At 46.9% G+C, this 20,742-nt stretch overlaps 1 protein-coding gene across 4 annotated transcripts in view; it reads left to right on the plus strand.

Annotated features, from left to right (window-relative positions):
* The first annotated feature begins 22 nt into the window (after positions 1 to 22).
* The window catches only part of ELAPOR1 (endosome-lysosome associated apoptosis and autophagy regulator 1), a 46,633-nt gene continuing 25,913 nt past the window's right edge, over positions 23 to 20,742 (plus strand). The window contains exons 1-4 of one of the 4 annotated variants that reach the window (XM_081121944.1): positions 23 to 308; positions 1,710 to 1,940; positions 17,208 to 17,328; positions 19,357 to 19,549. In XM_081121944.1, coding sequence (XP_080978070.1) covers positions 19,389 to 19,549 — 161 coding nt within the window. In that variant the 5' untranslated portion in view covers positions 23 to 308; positions 1,710 to 1,940; positions 17,208 to 17,328; positions 19,357 to 19,388. Of the gene's footprint in view, positions 309 to 1,564; positions 1,941 to 2,005; positions 2,324 to 17,207; positions 17,329 to 19,356; positions 19,550 to 20,742 lie in introns of those variants that run through there. The other 3 variants (XM_081121945.1, XM_081121943.1, XM_081121942.1) reach the window with 3 other exon arrangements.

The raw sequence follows: 20,742 nt of genomic DNA on the forward strand, positions 1-20,742 counted from the left end.
GGGAGGAAGCTCCTGGGAACCCAGAGGGACAGCGCTGCTGAGCATACACCCAGGAGCCCTGGATTTGCACTCCTAAGCCTTAGGTGAAAAAACAGAGGCCTCCCGGCGTGCAGGACTAATGCCAAAGGCTTCAGCTGGCGAAAGGAGTCCTAAAAGATGACCCAGAAGCTCCCTTCTCCCTTGCATCAAACAAAAGGATTTTTCAAAGCAACGAGAGAATGGGAATGTCCAGAGACGGAAGAGCCCGCGTGTCGTGCTTGGAAAACTGCTGGCTGAACAAACACTCCTCGCTTAAACCTGGTTTAACTGTACGAGTCGCAAGGCTTCGCGTCAAGCCGGCTGTAAAGGCCCGGATGGATGTGGTGGGATGGATGTGGCAGGATGAATGTGGAGGGATAGATGTGGAGGGATGCATGTGGAGGGATAGATGTGGAGGGATGCATGTGGAGGGATGGGTGTGGAGGGATGCATGTGGAGGGATGGGTGTGGAGGGATGCATGTGGAGGGATGGATGTGGAGGGATGGATGTGGATGGATGGGTGTGGAGGGATGGATGTGGAGGGACGCATTGCAGGGATGGGTGTGGAGGGATGCATGTGCAGGGATGGATGTGGAGGGATGGATGTGGATGGATGGGTGTGGAGGGATGCGTGTGGAGGGATGGATGTGGAGGGATAGATGTGGATGGATGGGTGTGGAGGGATGCATGTGGAGGGGTGCGTGTGGAGGGATGGATGTGGAGGGATGGATGTGGAGGGATGCGTGTGGAGGGATGCGTGTGGATGGATGGGTGTGGAGGGATGCATGTGGAGGGATGCATGTGGATGGATGGGTGTGGAGGGATGCGTGTGGAGGGATGCATGTGGAGGGATGCGTGTGGAGGGATGCGTGTGGAGGGATGCATGTGGATGGATGCATGTGGATGGATGGATGTGGATGGATGGGTGTGGAGGGATGCGTGTGGAGGGATGCGTGTGGATGGATGGGTGTGGAGGGATGCGTGTGGAGGGATGCGTGTGGAGGGATGCGTGTGGAGGGATGGATGTGGAGGGATGGATGTGGATGGATGGGTGTGGATGGATGGGTGTGGAGGGATGGATGTGGAGGGATGCATGTGCAGGGATGCATGTGCAGGGATGGGTGTGGAGGGATGGGTGTGGAGGGACGCATTGCAGGGATGGGTGTGGAGGGATGCATGTGCAGAGATGCATGTGGAGGCATGGATGTGGAGGGATGGATGTGCAGGGATGGGTGTGGAGGGATGGATGTGCAAGGATGGGTGTGGAGGGATGGATGTGGAGGGATGCATGTGGAGGGATGGGTGTGGAGGGATGGATGTGCAGGGATGGGTGTGGAGGGATGGATGTGGAGGGATGCATGTGGAGGGATGGATGTGCAGGGATGGGTGTGGAGGGATGGATGTGGAGGGATGCATGTGGAGGGATGGGTGTGGAGGGATGGATGTGCAGGGATGGGTGTGGAGGCATGGATGTGGAGGGATGGGTGTGGAGGGATTCGTGTAGAGGGATGCCTGTGCAGGGATGCATGTGGAGGGATGGGTGTGGAGGCATAGATGTAGAGGGATGCATGCGGCGGGATGGAAGTAAGCCCTCCAGAAACGGCCCCCTTGGCAGTGGGTGACAGCCTCTAGGCCACTCTCGTAGGCTGTAACCTCTAGAACAGGGACAACGTCTCAATCTCCTTTGTAGCGCTTCACACGCAGGACCTGCTGGGTTGAGGATTTGTCGACGCCACAGCTGCAGAATTAGAGATGCTCATAAGTAGTCCGTGCCTCGAAGGGCAGTGGAAACGTGGTGGCGGTGGCTCTGAGGAGGCCTCCACCGCGTTTTTTACACAAACCCTGTGCCCCCTTGTCGGGCGACTGCAGGCGGCGGGCGCGCGCACTTCCACGCGGCGCCGGCTGCCATGGCGACCGGCAGGTGAGCGGCGGCGCCCCGCGTGGTCCCTGCCCCGCCCGCGCGGAGGGAAAGAGGCGGCGGTTGACAGGGCGACGTGGGAGGAGGAGACGCGGGAGGGAGGAGGGAGGATGAGCGGCTCCGGCGCGGCCTGGAGGTGACTGAGGAGCGCCCAGCGCCGCGTCCTGCGCCCGCGATCTCCCCCCCTTCTCAGCAGCCGCAGCACCTGAGCGCGGCCGCCTGCTCGGGGCGACGCTATGGCTGATGCGGGGCGCAGCGCCCACCCCGCGGCCGCACGCAGGGCAGGGGCCGAGCGCCCACTCCGGCTCCTGCGGCTGCTGCTCTGGGCTGGGACCGCCTTGCAGGTGACCCAGGGCGCCGAGCCGGAGCTCCACGCCTGCAGAGAGGTACTGTCCCGCCCCGACCCCTCCAGTCAGAAAGCCCTGGATCCCGGCGGGGCCTTGGGCACCTAGGCACAGGCAGTTTCTGGGGCCCCCGAGTTTAGGGTGGTTCCTTGGGGATGGGGGCGGCGGGGGGCAGACAGGCGTCTTGGGGGGCCCCCCGCCGGGGGACCGCCTCCCATTCGGGCGCTGAGCTCCGGGGGAAGGTCCCACCGTGCGGGCCGCGGGTCCTGGGCTCCGGAATAAGGTAAGACCACAGGGGCTTTTTCAGCTGGGATGAAATTACCTTAAAAGTGGTTGAGAACAAAAGATTGTGTTCGTACAGGGGGGAAAACAGAACGTGGGGAAGGGGAGTGGGGTAAGAAAGAAGTTAGGGAGCCAGAGGAAAGGAGTGGAGAGAGTCCGGTGCCTTTACCATGGCTTCAAAGGAGCGTGAAAGCTGGGAGACCTGCGAGAGGGGCCCGCAGGTCCCCTCCCCCCGTCAAACACCCAGTCCCCGTGCTGGCTGCTAAAGGCAGACCCTCTTCTGAGCTTTGCTTCCCTCTGCACTTTGCTTGGTGCCCGACAGCACATGGCCCACCTTTGACCAGACTGTGAGTTCCCTAATATCTCACCTTCCACTAATCTCTTTCCTTCTCTGACCTCTGCTGACATGTCATCAGTCTTTTTCAAGGTGTTTCTAACATGTTGTGAACATAATTCAGACAATAGGTACTGAATGCCTTCCAGCCAAAAATGCCTTTTGAACATTCTTTTTGGAGAGATACAGAAAGGTATTAAGGAGTAAAACTCAGTTGTTTCTGTAGTACTGAAATAACAATATTTGGTTGTGCCCTGAGTAACTTTTTTTAACCATATGGCAGAGGCAGCAACAAATATTTACAAGGACTTCATTGGGGAAGGCAAAAAAAAGTTGTCCTGTTATTTCTTGAGAAATGTGAAAAACTTCACAATATATCGAGGGTCTAGCCCTGTAGAAGTAATCCCAAATGCCATACTTGGCTAAGGTTTTGAGAAGTTGAAGTGTTTTTGTGCTTGCTCCACTTATTTATGCACTTATTGGTTGCTTCTTGTATGTGCCCTGAGTGGGGATCAAACCCACAACCTTGGCTTATCGGGAACAGAAGTTGAAATACTTTTTTTTCTAAGTTATTAGTGTTAACTGGTCAGCAGCCACAACCCTATCTGGAAATATGTTATTACAGTGTTCTAACCATGGACTGTCTATAACATAACAGACCATGAAGAAGTGGGAAGAGAGAGGAGAGAATTTTGTGTGGGTACAAATGCTTGACGTCATGAATACAACACGTGAGCCCAGTGAGACTTTTGAGTCCTGGTGACTACCTGCCCTGGGCCAACAGCATTTCCACTCAGCCCCTTTCTGCCCTGTTTAAAGATGGCTGGGAATAGGCTGATTTTGTCAGTGACTGTGGCTTACTGGCCTTGGTGGCTCATGGTCTCTAACCAAGTAAGATAAACAGTTCCAACAAGCTCAGTTACCTGAGAATTCAGCCTGGGAGTCTCCTGGGTGGAAGGTAAGAATCTTACAGTTCAACTGCCACTTTTTGCTGAGATCTTTGTCGCCTGTGTAAAATGTGAGACATTTATGAAATTTAACACTATATCGTTCTGGTTTGGACGCAAGGAAGTACATTGATGCTCGAGAACTACAACTTGGTTACAGATCTTGTCCTTTTTAAACGACTGACATCTGCCTAAGCGAAAGATCTTGCCAGAGAGTGAGCTTAGGGCTGTGGGAAGCTATGGGACTCAACTTGTCAGCATGCCAATCCCTGCCTGTTACTTACCACCCAGTGCTTAGATCTGTAGAATGGGTATTTTAATAACACCCACCTCAAAAAGGATTGCTTTGAGGATTGAAAGGAAACTACAAATGAAACACAAATTAGAGTTACCTGACCCCCTTTCCCACTCAGCTTCTTCACCATCAGACCCACCCCCCAGGCCAGAGGGAAAGTGGCTTAGGGACTCATGCTCATTAGGCATGGGAGTCAGCAGGTTCTGTTTACACGACTTGAGCAAACAGTGGCAGCAGAACACCTTCGACTCCAAAACAATAAGGAAGAGAATGAACCCATTATTATAATATTCTTCGCTTGGCAGTATGAACTGACCCAGCAAGTTTCTGGGCTTCCAACCCTAAATGGTGAAAAACCAACTCAGCATAGACTAGCCCTTGTCTGTTCTGTATCTGCACATGAATTTCTTGTGAGTCTGTGTTGGGTGTTAGAGGCAGGGACTCTTATCAGGCCAAGGCTGACCCTAATGATAACAATGCTGTTCTGGCCTTGTTTCTGAAACCTGAGGCATGGCTCTGGATCTCATCAGGGAACAGAGAGATTTGGCGTGAGGCCTAAACGTTGAACTCCTTAAAATAGGGAGTTCTAGATTGCTAAACCTGAGCTCTTGGGCTTGGCATTCCTTCCAGTTTTCCAATCATCAGGGTCACCAGTGGAACTAAACATCCTGTATGGTGTTTGTCTTCATGAATCATTTCTTTAGCCCTGTGCTCACCCAGGCTAAGTGCTGACTGAGAGCCAAAGGACCGACCATTTCCTATAGCCCGATGAGCCCAAGTCAAATGAGAGAGAAGCAGAAAACTGCCTTTAACATATCTGCCTGGTCCCAAGGCTCCAGTGTTAACTGCCCCCAAAGGGACTTCCCAATCTACACTGAAAAGCCCATAGGGCTGAGGAATCTGGCAGACATGGATTAGAATAACATTTGTTGAATGAGTGACGATTCTCCCACTTAGTAAGGATGCTATGTTGAGCAAGTTAATTAACTTCTGACAGCATCCAATTCCTGATCTGTAAAATGGGGATGGTAAAACCTATCTCGTAAGGCTGTTGTGAGGATTAAATTAAATTAGATAACACATGTAAAGTGCCTAGTACATAGGCTCGACGTGTCATAGGTGCATAACGAATATTGGTAGGCAGAAAAGGTAAGTGAACAAATAATGACATAAAAATGATGAGATAAGGTTAACATATGGTAAACAGTGTGGGAGTGGCGAGATAGAGGTTGATAGGGAAAGAAGTCTTATTTAAACAGTTGGTACTTGATCTGGAATAATCAGTAAAATTTCAATGGGCAGAGATGGAGGAAGGGTGCTTTCTAGATAGTGGGAGGATGCTGAGCAAAGGTCCACAGGTAGAAAATATAAAAGAACTGAGAACTGCAAGAAGACCGGGTGGCTGAAATGTGGAGTAGGTGTGGGGTACACTAGAAATCAGTGTTGGAAAGTCAGAAACTAAGTGGAGAATTCTGAAGGATTTCAGGCACAGGCAGCAGCCTGCTGAGAGTGGTTAGCATGAGCACGGAGTCAACCTGGCTGAGGCAGGCCAGAGGCTGAGAGCAGAGGGATGGAGGCCAGGCAGCCAGGCCGGGAGATGTTACTGAGGTCAAGGAGAAGGTTAACAAAGGGGCTGCTATGGGATGGTGGCTGGTGGATAAGTGGAAAGGCATAGATATGAAAAGTGTGCAGAAGGCAGGGTTAAAGGAGTTGGCAATGAACTGAAAGTGTACAGTGATGGCGAGGGCAAGCCGAGGGTCTTTGCCAGGATTTCAGAGCGGGGAGAGCAGGAGGAGCTACCAGCCAGGATGCAGAAACAACAGCTTTGGGAGTATAGCAACCACCTTTCCTGGTCCTGAGTCCCCTGGGATCAGTCCCTGCGTGGATGGGAAGGTCCTGAGACTGTGACATGCTACCTCACTGCGTGAGCAGAGCTTCTAGACCTTATAATTCCTCCTGGATTTGTTCTGACACATCATTCGAGGCTTGAACTGCACAGGGAAACAGGTCGATCTAGGAAACATTCAGGACCCCTGAGCTCTCAGAAAATGTTTCACCCAAAGCATAAGATTTAAAATGATTCCTTGGGAATCTTCAGGGTTGGCTGTTTAAGACATCCTGCCATATTTGTTAAAGAGAAGATTAAAATTCTCTAATGGCCATGAAGTATTTATAGGTGGCAAGAAGGTCTTTTTTTGTTTAATATCAATAGGGGCCAAAGAATTATAGCTTCTTGAGATCCAAAGACATTTAAGAAGCCATTTTGTATATTCTCCTGTCTCAAAGTAAGAGTATATATACTAAAACTGAACCAGACTGATAATTATCTGACTTTACTTTTAAAAAAAACTTTTAAAATGATATAAGTGACACATTTCATTTGCAGAAAAATTGGAAAAACATTAAAAAGAAGATAGTAAAAATCACCTATAATCCTATCACTCAAACTATCATTTTTATGGTTATATTTGTGAGAGAGAAACAGAATAGTGGTACAGAGTGTGGGGTCTGGATAGGCTCGGTCCAGTGTCCAGCTCTTCCACTCAGTTGCTATGACCTTGGGAAAGCTATTAATCTCCTCATGCCTTAGTTTCTTCATCATTAAAGTGGGAATATTAATAGAGTCCACATAATTACTATAGTATGACAGTTAAGTGAATTAATACATGTATGCTGCTTAAAACAGTTCCTGATGCATAGTAAGTACTCAGTAAATGCTGGCTGTTATCATTAGATTTTTAGTGGAAGTATAACATGGTCTTATAGTGGTAAAAAATTAAAAATTTAATGGTGAATTGAAAGGGAAAATAGAGTAGATGATGAAAGATATTCTGAGGCAATGGTTGAGACTTTGGTGTAGAGAGCATAGCAGTTAAGAGTCCCGAGTTGTGCTGTTCAGGTGTGGTTGCCACCAGCCAGCCAACTGTGGCTGTTGAGCACTTGAAATGTGGCTAGTACAGCTGAGGACATGACATTTTAATTTTTAAAAATTTTAAATTCATTTAAAGTTCAAGTTAAAATGGATAATCAGTTCTATTATTGAAACACTATTACCTGTGTTGGAACAACTTGGGTAGGTGAGTTTTTCTTAACTAAGTCTTATGGGATCTAAATGGTTGTAAAATATTCCTATGTGTGACTTGTTCACAATTTAAACATTCATTCTCTGGGTATGATAGATATTTGGGTTTCCAGTGTTTGGCCATGTCAAACAAGACTGCTTTGAACATTGTGGAACCCGTCACCTGGGGCGCAGGCACAAATTTCTTGAAGCTGTAAGCCTAGAAGTAGGGTGCTGGGTTGTGGAGTGTGGGCACATTCATCTGTACAAAAGATGCCAGATTATTTTCCCAATGAGTAAACTAATCATAACTTACTTGTCAGTGACTCCAGAGGCTGAGATTCCATGAAGGCCTACTCACGTTAGCCCCAGACATACAAAGCTAGGGCTGAACTGTGGGCCACGCTCTCTAATGTCATTTCTTCAGAGCTCGGGGGGAGGGCATGCTTTTCTAGAATTTTAGAATTTTATAGTGTTTCTCAGTTTTCAGTGGTTTGTAATCTGATGCATCCCAGGTTGATGGGTTTCCTTCGATTCTGGAAGCTGGCCAGATGTATTCACATTAGGATAATTCACTAGATGGAGTCTGGGTGCAAGTTACCTCCAGTGGTGGGCCTCTGGAGATTGGTAGCATTTTAAGGTCTCCAGGTATCATCATCTTCGGGTAAAATAGATAGGAGATGGCCACTGCTCTGCACTCTACCTGAGAGGAGTCCAAGGTATAGTGGTGACTCTTGGGGAAATGCCGTCTGGGCCATCTAACCGCATATCCAGATTTGGTGGGTTTAGTCACCTTTTAGAGTTTCCTTTTACATTCAGGATGAATCCTATAATGAGGGGCTTGATGCTGCCTTAGACACTGGAGGGACTAACTTCTGAGAAAAGGACTTACCAGGAATTGTCTAGTCCTATAGAATTTAGATTATTTCTGCAAATACAGACCTTGTTCATGCTCTGATAGTCAAGTAGCAGAGGTCTTCTTTGCCTGGGGACTCCTTCTTTTAAAGAAGATTGCTAGCTAGAGAACATCACATTGTTCATGTAGAAGTGGCTTCTCTACCCCAGGTAACCTCGTTCTAAACCCCCCCTCAGCTGCTTCCCCCTCCACCCAGCCAGGAGGGGAAACTCCCCACTCTCTGCCCATGCGACGCCCACCCTCCTCTCCTCTCTCTCTTTCCTCCACCTCCATGGTCCTTGGGGAATAGTTTGGCTTGAAAAGCAGAGCTGATACTCGCACATAGCCACGCCAGCCAACTTACAAGTTTGGTTAAGTGTTATGAAAGATACTTTGCGAGGTTGTGACAAGGAGACTAACTTAGATTGGGAAAGTTGGAGCGGCTTCTCTGAGGGGTGAGTCTACGTGGCGAGCTTAGGGCTGGAGGGGTCTGGCAGGTGAAAGTGAGGGACCCCGCTTGCAGGCAGGAAAGAGTCTTAATGATGGCAAGAAGGCCCGTGTGCTGGACAACATAATTTTACGCTTATAAAATGAAAAAAGAATATCCCCATTTTGAAATTTCAAAAACTATTAAAGGAATAGGTGAGATTTTAATCAAAGGTTCCTGGGGGCACGCGCTTATTTAAATTTTATCATTTACTTTTACATTTTATAGTAATATACGCTAATAATAATAATAATTCACATATAGTGAGTGCTCTAAGGGACCTACATGTATTAACCCATCTAGTCCCTACAATAACTCTATGAGGTAGGTACTATTAATGTCCCACCCCTATTCCAGCCCACACCATTGCCTCTCCTCTTTCATGCTGTATTTTTCTCTATAGCATCCTTTACCATCTGACAATATTTTACACATATACATATGTGTGCATATATATATTTATAGATATATTTAATAAATATATATATTTAATTGTCCATCTCTTCTGACTACAATGGAAACCCTTTGAGGCCTGATATTCTTATATGTTTTATTCCATTTCTGTATTTCCACGCCTGCCACACAGTAGATACTCAAAGAGCTTCCTGAATGAATCCCCATATACAGATGATGAAACTAAGGCACAGAGAGATTAGTCCGCCCCGGGTTACTTGGCTGGTAAAAGAGCAGGACTTCAGGCAGATGGACTCGTAAGCGCCATGCTATATCCTGCGTGTCCACGCAGACAGTCCAAACTGTACAAAGGGTATAAGCTGAAAAGTGTAAGTTCCCCTACCCTTTAAAAATCCCCAGAGGATAGCCTCTGTCAACACTTGAGGAAATATAGTCTTGAAATGTTTTATGTCTATACAAGCACGTCTGTCTAGTCTTTCTTTACTTTCTATACAAATCAGATCAGAATATTTGTCCTTGACTGTATTTTGCTGTTTCCATTACTGTAACTCTGCACCTCTACTTTTTAAAAATTCTCACCTGAAGACATTTTTTCGATTGCTTTTCAGAGAGAGAGAGAGAGAAACATTGATGTGAGAGAAACACATCGACTGGTTGCCTCCCACAGGGGCTGGGGATTGAGACTGCAACTGAGGTACGTGTCTTTGGCTGGAATTGAACCGGGGACTTTTCAGTCCTCTGGCCGACATTCTAACCACTGAGCCAAACTGGCTAGGGCTATACCTCTACTTTTAACAACTAAGCTGTGATTGATTCTATGTAGGGGACAATCACTTATTGAAACAAACTTGACGAAAGGTCAAGTCCAATCATTTACATGGTAATAGTGCTGCAGAGCACATCCTCTTATATGTATCGATGTGTACTTGTTTGAGTCTATCTGTAGGATAAATTCTTAAAAGTAGAATTGGTGGCCCTGGCTGGGTGGCTCAGTTGGTTGGAGCATCATCCCGTGCACCAAAATGGTTGCGGGTTCAATTCCCAGTCAGAGCACATACCTAGGTTGGGGGGTTCAATCTCCAGTTGGGGCATGTAGAGGAGGCAACTAATCGCTGTTTCTCTCTCACATCAATGTTTCTCTCTAAAAATCAATAAAAAAAGACACATTCTTGGGTGAGGATTAAAAATATTTCAAAAGTAGAAATCATGGGTCAGAGAGTCTAAGTGTGTTTAACATCGTCATAGACGTGTCAAGTTGGCACATGGAGTTTTAAAGACAGCATCAGTCTTCTCCATCTGCAGTCAGGAGGAGGAGGGAGGTCTGGCTGTGAGGGCTGCCGCCTGAATTCGTTCTCACCCGGGAACCACTGAGACACGGAGGGCCCGGCTGGAGAGCCTGCCAGCGTTAGCAAGCTGCCAGCTGGCCCCAGTCAGGGCAGACAGGCCTGATGGCTCATTTTGCCAAATTTTCTGAGAATAATTTTGTCAAACTCATAGCTCCTCAGTCTGTACTGTCACTCTGATAAGTGATAAAAATTGTGCCGTTTGTCACATTTCTTCTTAAGCTTTCCTATGTCATACCAGATAGAGCACAGAACAGATCATTATAGTCAGTGCTTGACAGCTGCTGGAAGAAAATATATATTTCATACCTCCTTGGCTCTCCACTTTCCAAATTCCCTTAAGTCTGAGAAGCCTAATAGGAGGTTATCACCTATTTATCTTCTTTGATTTGTCATGTATTATTAAAGGCATTTTTAAAAAGACCCACAGAACAATGTGGTGTAAAAACTAAATCGAGTTTCATCAGCCCAGAATGCGATTTTCTAAACCTGAATCTTACTGATGATACAAAAGGCCAGATAACAACACCACTACCAATAATAATAATAGGACTTTAATATAATAAGCCTGCATGCTAACTGGAGTACCGGTCTCCTTACCCCATGCAAAACAAGAAAGGAAAGCTGTTTCTGAATTAGAAAGGGAATGAAATTGGCTAATTTTCTGCTTGAAATTGATTACTTCACTCTCTAACCCCAATCATATGAAAATAAAAGAGTGGCTGGTAAGCCACCAAGAGAAGAGTAAAAGGGAGCATCAGTTATATCTGTTCATCTGGCTTTGTTCAAATTCTCCTAAGGATGTGTTCGGCTCAGGATAGCACCTGGGAAAAGTCAGGCATGGCCAGCCCTGTGCTCCACTCGGATTGGAAGGAGCTGTGCCTAAATATAAAGTAAGTAACAGGTTAGCAGGTAGTGAAGAAGAAAACAAAGAACTATGGGGCAGGGGAGGGCAGATTTTTAAAATAACATATAGAGTTTTTAGTTTTGCAGTTCAGGTGGGCCACTCTGGCTGTAGCCCAGAGAGAGGCTTGGAGGACAGGAGGTAGAATAGGCAGGGAGTCTGTCCTCCAGGGAGTCTGTCTTCCTGGTCTCCATCACAAGCAGCTAGCCTATCAAAACACTAAGCCATCCTTGGAGAATTTTGCATAGGCCAGGATCTAGTTGATCTGTTTTTCATGTATCATTAAAAGCTCAGGTGAAAATATTTAATGGAACATTTTGATCTTATTAAAAAACAAGAAAATCACATCTTTGAAATATAATCTCATAAAGCCCTGCCTTGTAGACAGATGTGTGTACCACAATCTCACCTATCAGAAAGGGACTGGAATTTATAAAGGGACATTTCGTTTCCTAGCGACAAAGCCATTGCAATCCTAGGGATATTTACAGGCAATACTGAAAAGCCCTCTGCCCCTGATGGACTGGCCACAGTTACCGAGTGTCATAAATGTCAGTGGCCAGTCTTTCTTTTGGAGAGATTAGCTTTGGGGGAGTTGCTAGGAGGGAAAAAGTGGAGAAAGGACAGATGTTGTTTCATATGTATGAGAAGATGCATCAGAGAAGAGGGTGAGTGGGGGCAGGCAGTAAATAGCGGGGGAACTGGGGAGGTCTCACAGCTGTTGTCATCATAGCTGTTAGGCCAGAAATGTCACTGGGCTCCCTTCTCCCAGCCCTATTGCTAGAAAGAGGAGAGAAGAGTCTGGGTGCCCCCTTCGTGAGCCCACTCTGGGCAGGGTCATAGCAGTAGCTGGCTGCTGGTTTTTGTTGTTTTTTTTAGCCAGTTTACAAAGAGCTTTCCTGAACATAATCTCCTATTGTCTTGAGAGTTGATGTTACTCAGTTTTGTTTGTTTTGGGGATGTGTGTGTCTGTTTAATCATCTTAGCAGAGTGTTAGCATCCCAGTTTTATGGGCAAGGGAATGAGTTGTGGGGAGAGTTAATAACTGGTCCATGATCATGCAGTTTTGAGCACGGCAGGACAAGATGAAAGTCCAGATCTCTGGCTCTAATCCAGAGAGCCTTGCACAGCTCCAGAGCTGCTCTAGAGCCGTGCCCTTGTCCCACAGTTCAGTCACTCAACAGCTACTTATTGATACCTGCTATGTGCTGGACAGTGTTCTGGGCGCTTGGGCTCATCAGTGAACAAAAACAAAGTTTCCTGTTCTTGTGGAGCTTACATCTGGCCTGGAGTGGGGGCAAGGTTAGAAACTGACAACAGGCATAATGAATAACTGAGTTATAAAGTGTGCTTGTCAGTTGTAAATGCTATGGAAAAAAGCCACTCAGGTTGTGAGGATCACTGGGACAGAGGGGAGCAGTTTACAATTGTAAACAGGAGGTCAGGATGTAGGGATCATATCAGGGAGGGTTGAGGGGCTAAAGGGGAAGATCCATGTAAAGTGCCTGGAGCCCCGGAGCATGGATGCTCACATGTGCTCACAAATGGAGGCTGTCACCACTACACCAGTCCCACCTCCTCATTAGCCTGTCAGTGTCTTCCAGGACCCCGCAGGCCAAGGCTGTGCCCCAACTGGACAGCAGCTCAAGTTACAGACAGGATGGCCTAGAGCATGGTGACACAGACTGCCTTAGCTGGGTGTTGAGCCCCAGAATCTGCTTTGTGTAATATGTCCACAGCCAAACCAGTAGGGCAGGCCCTGTTGGGGTGACCAAGCATTGTCCCTGCTGCTTTTGACCAAAATGGAAGCTGGAAACCCAGAGTAATGAATAGCAAATGCTGAAACAAGGGCAATGATGTAAGGCCAGGCACCTCCATGCTCCTTCAGACTGGGAGCCCTGGGGCTCCTGGCACCGTGTTGCTAGGCAACAGTCCACAGGCTGAGGACCCTCAGCAGGGGTGTCAGTGGGTCCTGCCTGCTTGGGGTCTGTTTGCTTTGGCTGCTGCTGGGTCTGGTGCCTGCTCTGGGGGAGAGGAGGTATAGCTTGTGGGTAAAGGAAATGACTCTGTGGGGTGAAGGCCAAAAGGCGTCCTTGACCCTGAGTCTGCCTCAGCACCTACAATTCCACCATAGAGCGATTTGCTCTTAAGACTGTGGTGTTAAACTTCTTTTGCGTGAAACTTTCAGTTCAAACAAAATCTTAACTGAGAAGAATAAACATGTAAAAGAGATGGAAATACCAACGTTGTTCCATTAAAGGGGGGAGGAATCCCAAATCCCCCCCATCAAAGGGACTGACTTGCTAAACCCTAGACTCAGGAGCATAATTTGAAAATCCTTGGGTTAAAGTATTTTAGCCCCGTTAAAGAGTGAACAGCCTTTGGCTGGTAAAATATTAAGCTATTTTTTTAGTTACTAATACATTATGACAGAGTATAATGTTTTTCTGTGTGTAGGAAGGTGGATAACAGACTCCTGAGAGGCTCTGATAAAAACTGCGGACCCTTTGCCCAGAAAAATACCTAAAATTCTCCCCCCAACACCTAAAATTCTGCATTGGGTTGCATAGAGGAAGTAGTCAAGGACTGTAGATTAAGGACCCCTGTCTTGCGGGAGGCTGGTTCATCTGATTTGCTTCCAAACGGGATAAATATTTAAGTCCTGAGGCTTGAAGAGGAAGGAAACGGAAAAAATCTAGAGGAGAACCAGAATCTTGGGGGCCAGAGCCCAGGACTCTGTATATTTGACGTGATCCCCAGGCAGTTGTGATGATCTGACAGATGCAGGGTTAGGCACCCAAGCTCTGGAGCTGGGATGTCTAGGCCCCAGGGCTCAGGACACCCTGCTACTGAGTCAGCAGTTCTAAAGAGGGTGGGAAGGAGGAAGGGAGAGAGGGAGAAGGCCTACTGACCGGCTAGAAAACAATAGGAAAGGTCCTGTGTCTTCCACCCTACCCTTCACACTGGGACAAAGCAAGGTCACTATGCCCTGAGCCTCAGCCAAAACCCAAACCTGACTGAAGGTGCTCTAGAAGCCAAAAACAAAACAAAACAAAACAAGAAAACCTCACAAAGAACAGGAGTCCAGGAAACCATCCAGCTAGGGCTGGGCCTAGAAGAAAGTCTGACGCTTAAATTCTGACATTTCTCTGTGGTGTCCCATGTTCTGTGATAAGTCGACTAGCTCATTCCTAGTCGACTTGCAGAGGGGTGTCTGCAACTGAGTCAGCAAACACCTACTGACCCCACTGTACCAAGCTTGGGGCATTTGCCTGGCCTTCCCTGCCCTCACCTTGACATTCTCTCCAAAGGATCTGCTTTTCAGGGATGGTGAGGAGATGGGGAGGAGCCTGCAGTTGGGGGAAGAGCAGGCAGGACACAACCTCCTCCAGACCGCAAGGCCTCTAGTCAAAATCCGGGTTTACTTAAGAACCTGTTTCTTGATGCAGGCCCTGTCCCAGCCAAGACAAACCCAAGTCCTGTTGATCCCATCCCCTGCTTCCTTGGGTGGCTGACTTTCTGCAACAGTGACTCCGCGATTCTAAGGCTCAGAATGTGAGACACCTGCTTGACTCTGTCCATTCTGTCTGTGGGGCGGAGGTGGGATAGGAGTGGTCCCCTTCTCCCCAGCAGTCTCTGGGCAGTGATTCTTAACCCTGGTAGCATTTTACTCAAGTGTACCATTTATCTAAAATTTGTGGATTTCAACGTATATAAATTTTACCTTAAAAAAACAAAACCTATGAAAAATAACAACTTCAAATGGGGAGGAGTGGGTCCCAGGAAAGACCATGAAAAGAAATGGACTTGGCCCACGTGTCTCGCAAAGGCCAAATACAGTCAGAGTGGACTGACAGGATCTGCTCGAATAGATTAGATATTTTAACACCAATGCTTAGGCCTCAGAAGTGAGCCTGGCTGCTAGCAGATAGCCAACGCTGTCTCATTTAATTTTTAGTTTTGGCTGTTAAACCTGGCACAGTGTGAGTCTGTGTTTGATTCGAGGGATGAGGGTGGGGGATTCCTGGTGGGAAGGCCTGAGTTCTCACTCCATGACCTACCAGCTGTGTGACCTTGGACAAGACATTTCACCCCGATGAGAGTGTTTTCTCATCTGTACAAGGAAGGGGCTAACCCTGCTCTGTTTGTCTTATGGGGAGATTGAGGAGCGAATGAGCCAGTGTTTGGGAACTGTGAAAGTCCTATGCAAATGACCAGCATAATTATGTTCCACTGGGAACATAGCGGTCCCTGCCTGCTTCACTCAATTCCCCATTTCATTTACGTACCATGGATTGCACCCCTCATTCTTGCAGCAGAACCCTTCGTAGAGCATCATCTTTAGACCTGGAAGTGATGCATATGGAATTGCCCTATTTATCTCAGCGTCCTCTGAGATAAGGAAAAAACTGGAATTATGAGGAAAACAGAACTTGAGAGATGTCAGCCAAAGGAATAAAGAATTCCCATCCTGGCATTCTTTCTTTCCTAGGCGACAGTCACAGCTAAATACGAAGCAGAGGATTCTCATCAAAAGTTAGGTTCACAGTTCCCAAACTGTCCCCTTGTCCCCTGCATCTCTTCCCCCTGGATGAAAGGGTTGAGCTTATGTGTGGCGGCCCTGAGCCACACTGGGCACAACATCTGGTACCTATAAGTGGTGGGTGTACAGTATAGATTTGGTAAATATTTATAATAGAGGAAAATAAAAACGGAACTCTACAGTTGTTCTCTTGTCATCCTAAGTGTCTAGAACTACAGATGGAAAAACACATTATCATATTTACACAAGTCTGAGAAGCCATTGCTTCTAAGACACACCATTTTTTATGTACCACAAAGAATGAAAAGGCTCTATTACTTAAAATATGACACGGTGCTTCCTCGTTCTATCAGTTATAAGCCAAACATCTTCAACAAATGTTAAAATGGGCAAGAAACAGGCATTTTAGAATAGATGAAGTGCAGTATGTTCACCTCTTCCAAAGGCAAAGCTTTCTCCCTTTGGTTCTGACACATTCTGGGATGAACTGTTTCATTTTTAGGCCCAGCTCCTTGCATTTATACATGATGTGCAATCATGCTTTCAAATGGGTTCAAAGGGGACATTAAGTCATTTTCCTTATGGACATAATAATACAAAGTAGTTCTGCATCTGAATATAGTTTTAGTGCAGATTGTAAAATACTTGTCAGAGTCAAAGTCAAATGAATTCTGTGCTCTTGTTTATTACAAGACTTAAAAGAATAAATGTTTAGGGGCAGTTGGCACATCCCTTCTGTTTTCTCTCTCCCAGGTAGTGGTTTTTATTGTGTGTATTATCCTATATAAGGGTTGATTTGGCCGTTCTGTTGTTATTTAGCTTATTCTTAGTTCAGGCAAAGCAACTAAATGGTGAGTTTCCCACTGCACAGAGAAATCAGGCATCATGTGATGAGAGCAATCACCTGTGTGGGCTAAATATGACCTTTCCATAAAATGGGAGGTGGGAATTCATCGTCTTTCTGGGCAGAAGGGCGCACGAAGAATACAGGGGAAAAGAAATACAGCTTCTGTGACAATTCTTTGTAAAATTTTAATGGAGCAGTCCTTGCTCATAAGTTCTACAGTTTGGGATAAAAACCCCACCTGTTTCCAGCCTACTCTTTAGTTACCTTCCCACAATCCTCTGGTATCAGGACATTACTTATACACAACAGCAGAGAGTCACGCCAAAGAAGGAGATAAAGAAGGAAAGAGAAAAAATAAAAAGAAAGGATATTGAAGGGCTAAACTGTGGATGAGTGGAGGGACGGTCCAAATAATGACAGCTCCCATGATGCCTTGCTCCCCACCCAGGCCCCTGGGGCTTGTTGCTGTATCAATGAGGGTCAGTAGCCACTGTGCTGGGGAGGAAGTGGGTGAGAAGCTGTTACCGTTTGATCACTGCTAATGTGTCTATTGCCACCGTTCTCTCCCCTGCAGTCTGAGTACCACTACGAGTACACGGCCTGTGACAGCACGAGTTCCAGGTGGAGGGTTGCAGTGCCACACACCCCAGGCCTGTGCACCAGCCTCCCCGACCCCGTCAAGGGCACCGAGTGCTGTAAGCAGCCATCCCTGCCAGGGCCACCCTGTCACTCAGCTTTGGGCTCTGCCCCAAGCCTCCTGCCACGCCAGCCAGGCCCTTCCTGACAGTGCAGCTGCCTTAAGGAATCCGATTTTCCCCCCACTCAGTCCCCATCCCAACCCTTTTGAGATTTGGTGCAGAAGTATTATTTCACAGATGCAAACTGGGTATCTGAATTTGCTTTTTAAAAAATTTTTTAAATCCCATTAGGGTATAAAATATAAGTTATCCCAGCTGTGTGCCACTCATATATTTTTTGCAATGTGCATACACTTTCTTTTTTGCCTGTGTATCCCTGCAGTCTACACTCACCAGCCACAATCAGTCATTAGAAAGATTGCAATTTGCTTTCATTCTTGGAAAGGAAGCCAGAGAAGGTGCATTTCTGCAGAGACAGACCTTTAAAATGCACTGGGCATCACTCCGGGGAATAAGAACCTTCCCCGACTGGGGAGCTGACTGTGCAGCCAGCAAGTCGATGGCTTGTCTGCAGTTCCTGTACCCACCTCTGTGATTCACAGTCAGAACTTCTCTACAGCTGGCAGCTCATTCACTTCCCCTGCACTGTTCTTTTTAGATATGCAGAGGAAGTAACACTAAAAGTCAGGGACTAGAATCAAGGAACACTTGAAAATTTGGAAGGGAGATTGAGGGCATTTAAATTCTAAACCAAGCTTAGCATAGTGCCTGGTTCAGTAAATGAGCAAATAAATACTTGTTGAATGGATGAATGAATATTGCTAAGATCTGAGTAGAACTGAGGTGTGACTAATGGAAACAAATAAGCCATCTTCAGTTAATTGAAGATGAGCCAACTTTACTGAGCTCCTCCTCTGTGCATATATCCATTCATTTTTCAGCAAAACATTTATGGAGAACTCCTCCTACGTCTGTGTCAGTCACTGAGCCACTGTCCCTGGAGAAGCTTAGAGCCTAGTGGGAGGCTCCCCTCAATATGATGTGTTAATACGAGGCGAAAAAGAATGGGAGCTATGGATACTTATTAGAGATCAGAACCACTTGAGCAAAAGGTTGGCGGTAGAAGAACATGTGATCTGGGATGAAGGCAACCTAGGCAAGGTGACAGATGGGGCTGGGGTAGAGAAAGGCCTGAGGTAGGAGGTCAGCTGGGAATTTAGGTTGGGGGAAAAGTGTGGAAGACTGAATGCCACACTGAGAGCTTAATTCTATAACCAAAGGAGAGGACCAGATTATATTTTTAATTAACAGGAGTAATAGTACATATCAGTGTTTTAGAATGATACTTCTGACCACAAAATGAGCAGAAAGAAATGGGGAACCAACCAGTTAGAAGGACACTGCAGAGGGTAAGCTAACAAGTCATGAGAATCCCAACCAGCATGGTGGCAGTGGAACCAGAAAGAAGACAGAGGCCAGAAACTTAGGTGGGAAATCCAAGGCTGAAGGGCCAGGTGCCATTCAGAGGGGGTGGCACAAGAGACAATGGTATCCTCTTCATTCTTTGGAGAGGCCTCAGAATGGCCAAGGCTGCTCCCTTAGGAAACAAGACTGGCAGGGATAAGCCTAAGCCCCTCAACAAGGCAGAGCTTCCACAGCCCTAAATCTCTTTCCTTTTTAAATAGCAGCTTTATATATTGGATATAATTTACATGTCATAAAATTCACCCATTTAAGGTGTAAAATTCACTAGTTTTAGAATATTCACAGAGTTGCATAACCATCACCACTATCTAACTTCAGAACATTATCATCACCTTGAAAAGAAACATCAAATCCACCTGTAATCTCTTCCCATGCACCCTCCCCCAAGTTCCCGGCCCCACAGATTCACTGCCTGTCTCTGTGGATTTGCCTGTCTGGACATCCCACATTCATACAAGACGTACCATGGCCCTAAATCTTAGCGGGCCCAATGCCTAGATCACCCTCTGCCCCTCCCTCTAGGATGCCCACAACCCGCCCACCTCTCCTGGGGCAGCAGTGGCCCCGCAAGCCCACCCTTCTCCTTGCTCTGTGTTCCAGCCTTTTCTTGTGAAGCTGGGGAGTTTCTGGACATGAAGGATCAGTCCTGTAAGCCCTGCACTGAGGGCCGCTACTCCCTTGGCACGGGCATCCGGTTTGATGAGTGGGACGAGCTGCCCCACGGCTTTGCTACCCTCTCAGCCAACATGGAGATCAACGACAGCACCAACGAGTCCACTGAGAACTGCACTTTGTGAGTGCCCCCCCCAGCCCTCCCCACAGTGCTGTTGGATGGGACGTCCATCCACCTCAGCCCATTCACTGACCTAAAATGGACAGGCATTTGTTACAGGTGAAAAACATGGGGAAAGAGAGGCAGATAAGACGGCCAAGGGTTAAATGGCCCAGTCCATTTAAAACAAAACCCAATCGGATTTCCACCAAGGAATTCTGGATCAGTCATAAACATCCTCAACTTGACTGCAACACAATGTGTAAAGCACTGGGTATCTTCCTCGCTTTGGTGCTAACTTCTAAAACTGGTCTGCTAAGCCTGAGTTCAGAGGTTTGCAGGGTGTCGAGCAGGACCAGAGCTTTGGTCAGTGGTAGCTGAGATCTTTCAAATCCTTTGAGACCCCAGTGACCAAAAATTTTCCAGTTCAAAAGGAGGTATTTTCAGCAATTGAAAAACTCAGTCCAGGGTGCTTGTAGAACCGGTGAGCTCTGCTTGTCAAACTCTTTGGATATATAATCCCAGGGGTAGGAATTGATCTTTTTTTTTTCTTCCTCAAATTTAACTTTATTGTAGAAAGTATTACAGATTCCTGTTTTTTTTTCATTGACTCCTCCTACCTTGCGCCCCCCCCCCTTTCACCACACTATTGTCTGTGTCCTTGGGTTATGCATATATACATATAAATTCTTTGGTTAATCTCTTTCCACCCAAAATCCAACCACAGTACTTTCCTGCTGAAAATTCTGGATTCTATGGATCCCTATAGCTCTTGGAATAAAATCCAGTACCTTGCCCTGGCCTGCAGGGCCCTGCCCCGTCTGGCCTCTGCCATCTGCCCATTTCTCCAGCCTTTCTCAGGTACCTCCCCTCTTGCTTGCTATGCCCCAGCCATTTGGCCACCATGCTCCGTCCGGCCTCACGGCCTTTGAACACTTGTCTCCTGGCTGACTCCTCCTTCACCCTCGGGCCTCTGCCTGAGTGCCACTTCCTCAAAGAAGCATCCCTTACTCCACAGACTCCTATTACACACTCTTGCATCATCTAGTCTTTCTCCTTATGGCACTTATCACAGTTATTACTGCATGATTGATTGTGTGATTAGTTAAGCTTCTGTCCCCTCAGCTATAAATAGAATGCAAGCTCCAAGAAGGAGGGGACCAAGTCTGTCATGATTTTTGTTGTATGTCCAGCATCTAACATCTGGCACAAAG

The sequence above is a fragment of the Miniopterus schreibersii genome, assembly GCF_964146895.1.
Source record: "Miniopterus schreibersii genome assembly, chromosome: 19".
In the NCBI taxonomy this organism is placed as follows: Eukaryota; Metazoa; Chordata; class Mammalia; order Chiroptera; family Miniopteridae; genus Miniopterus; species Miniopterus schreibersii.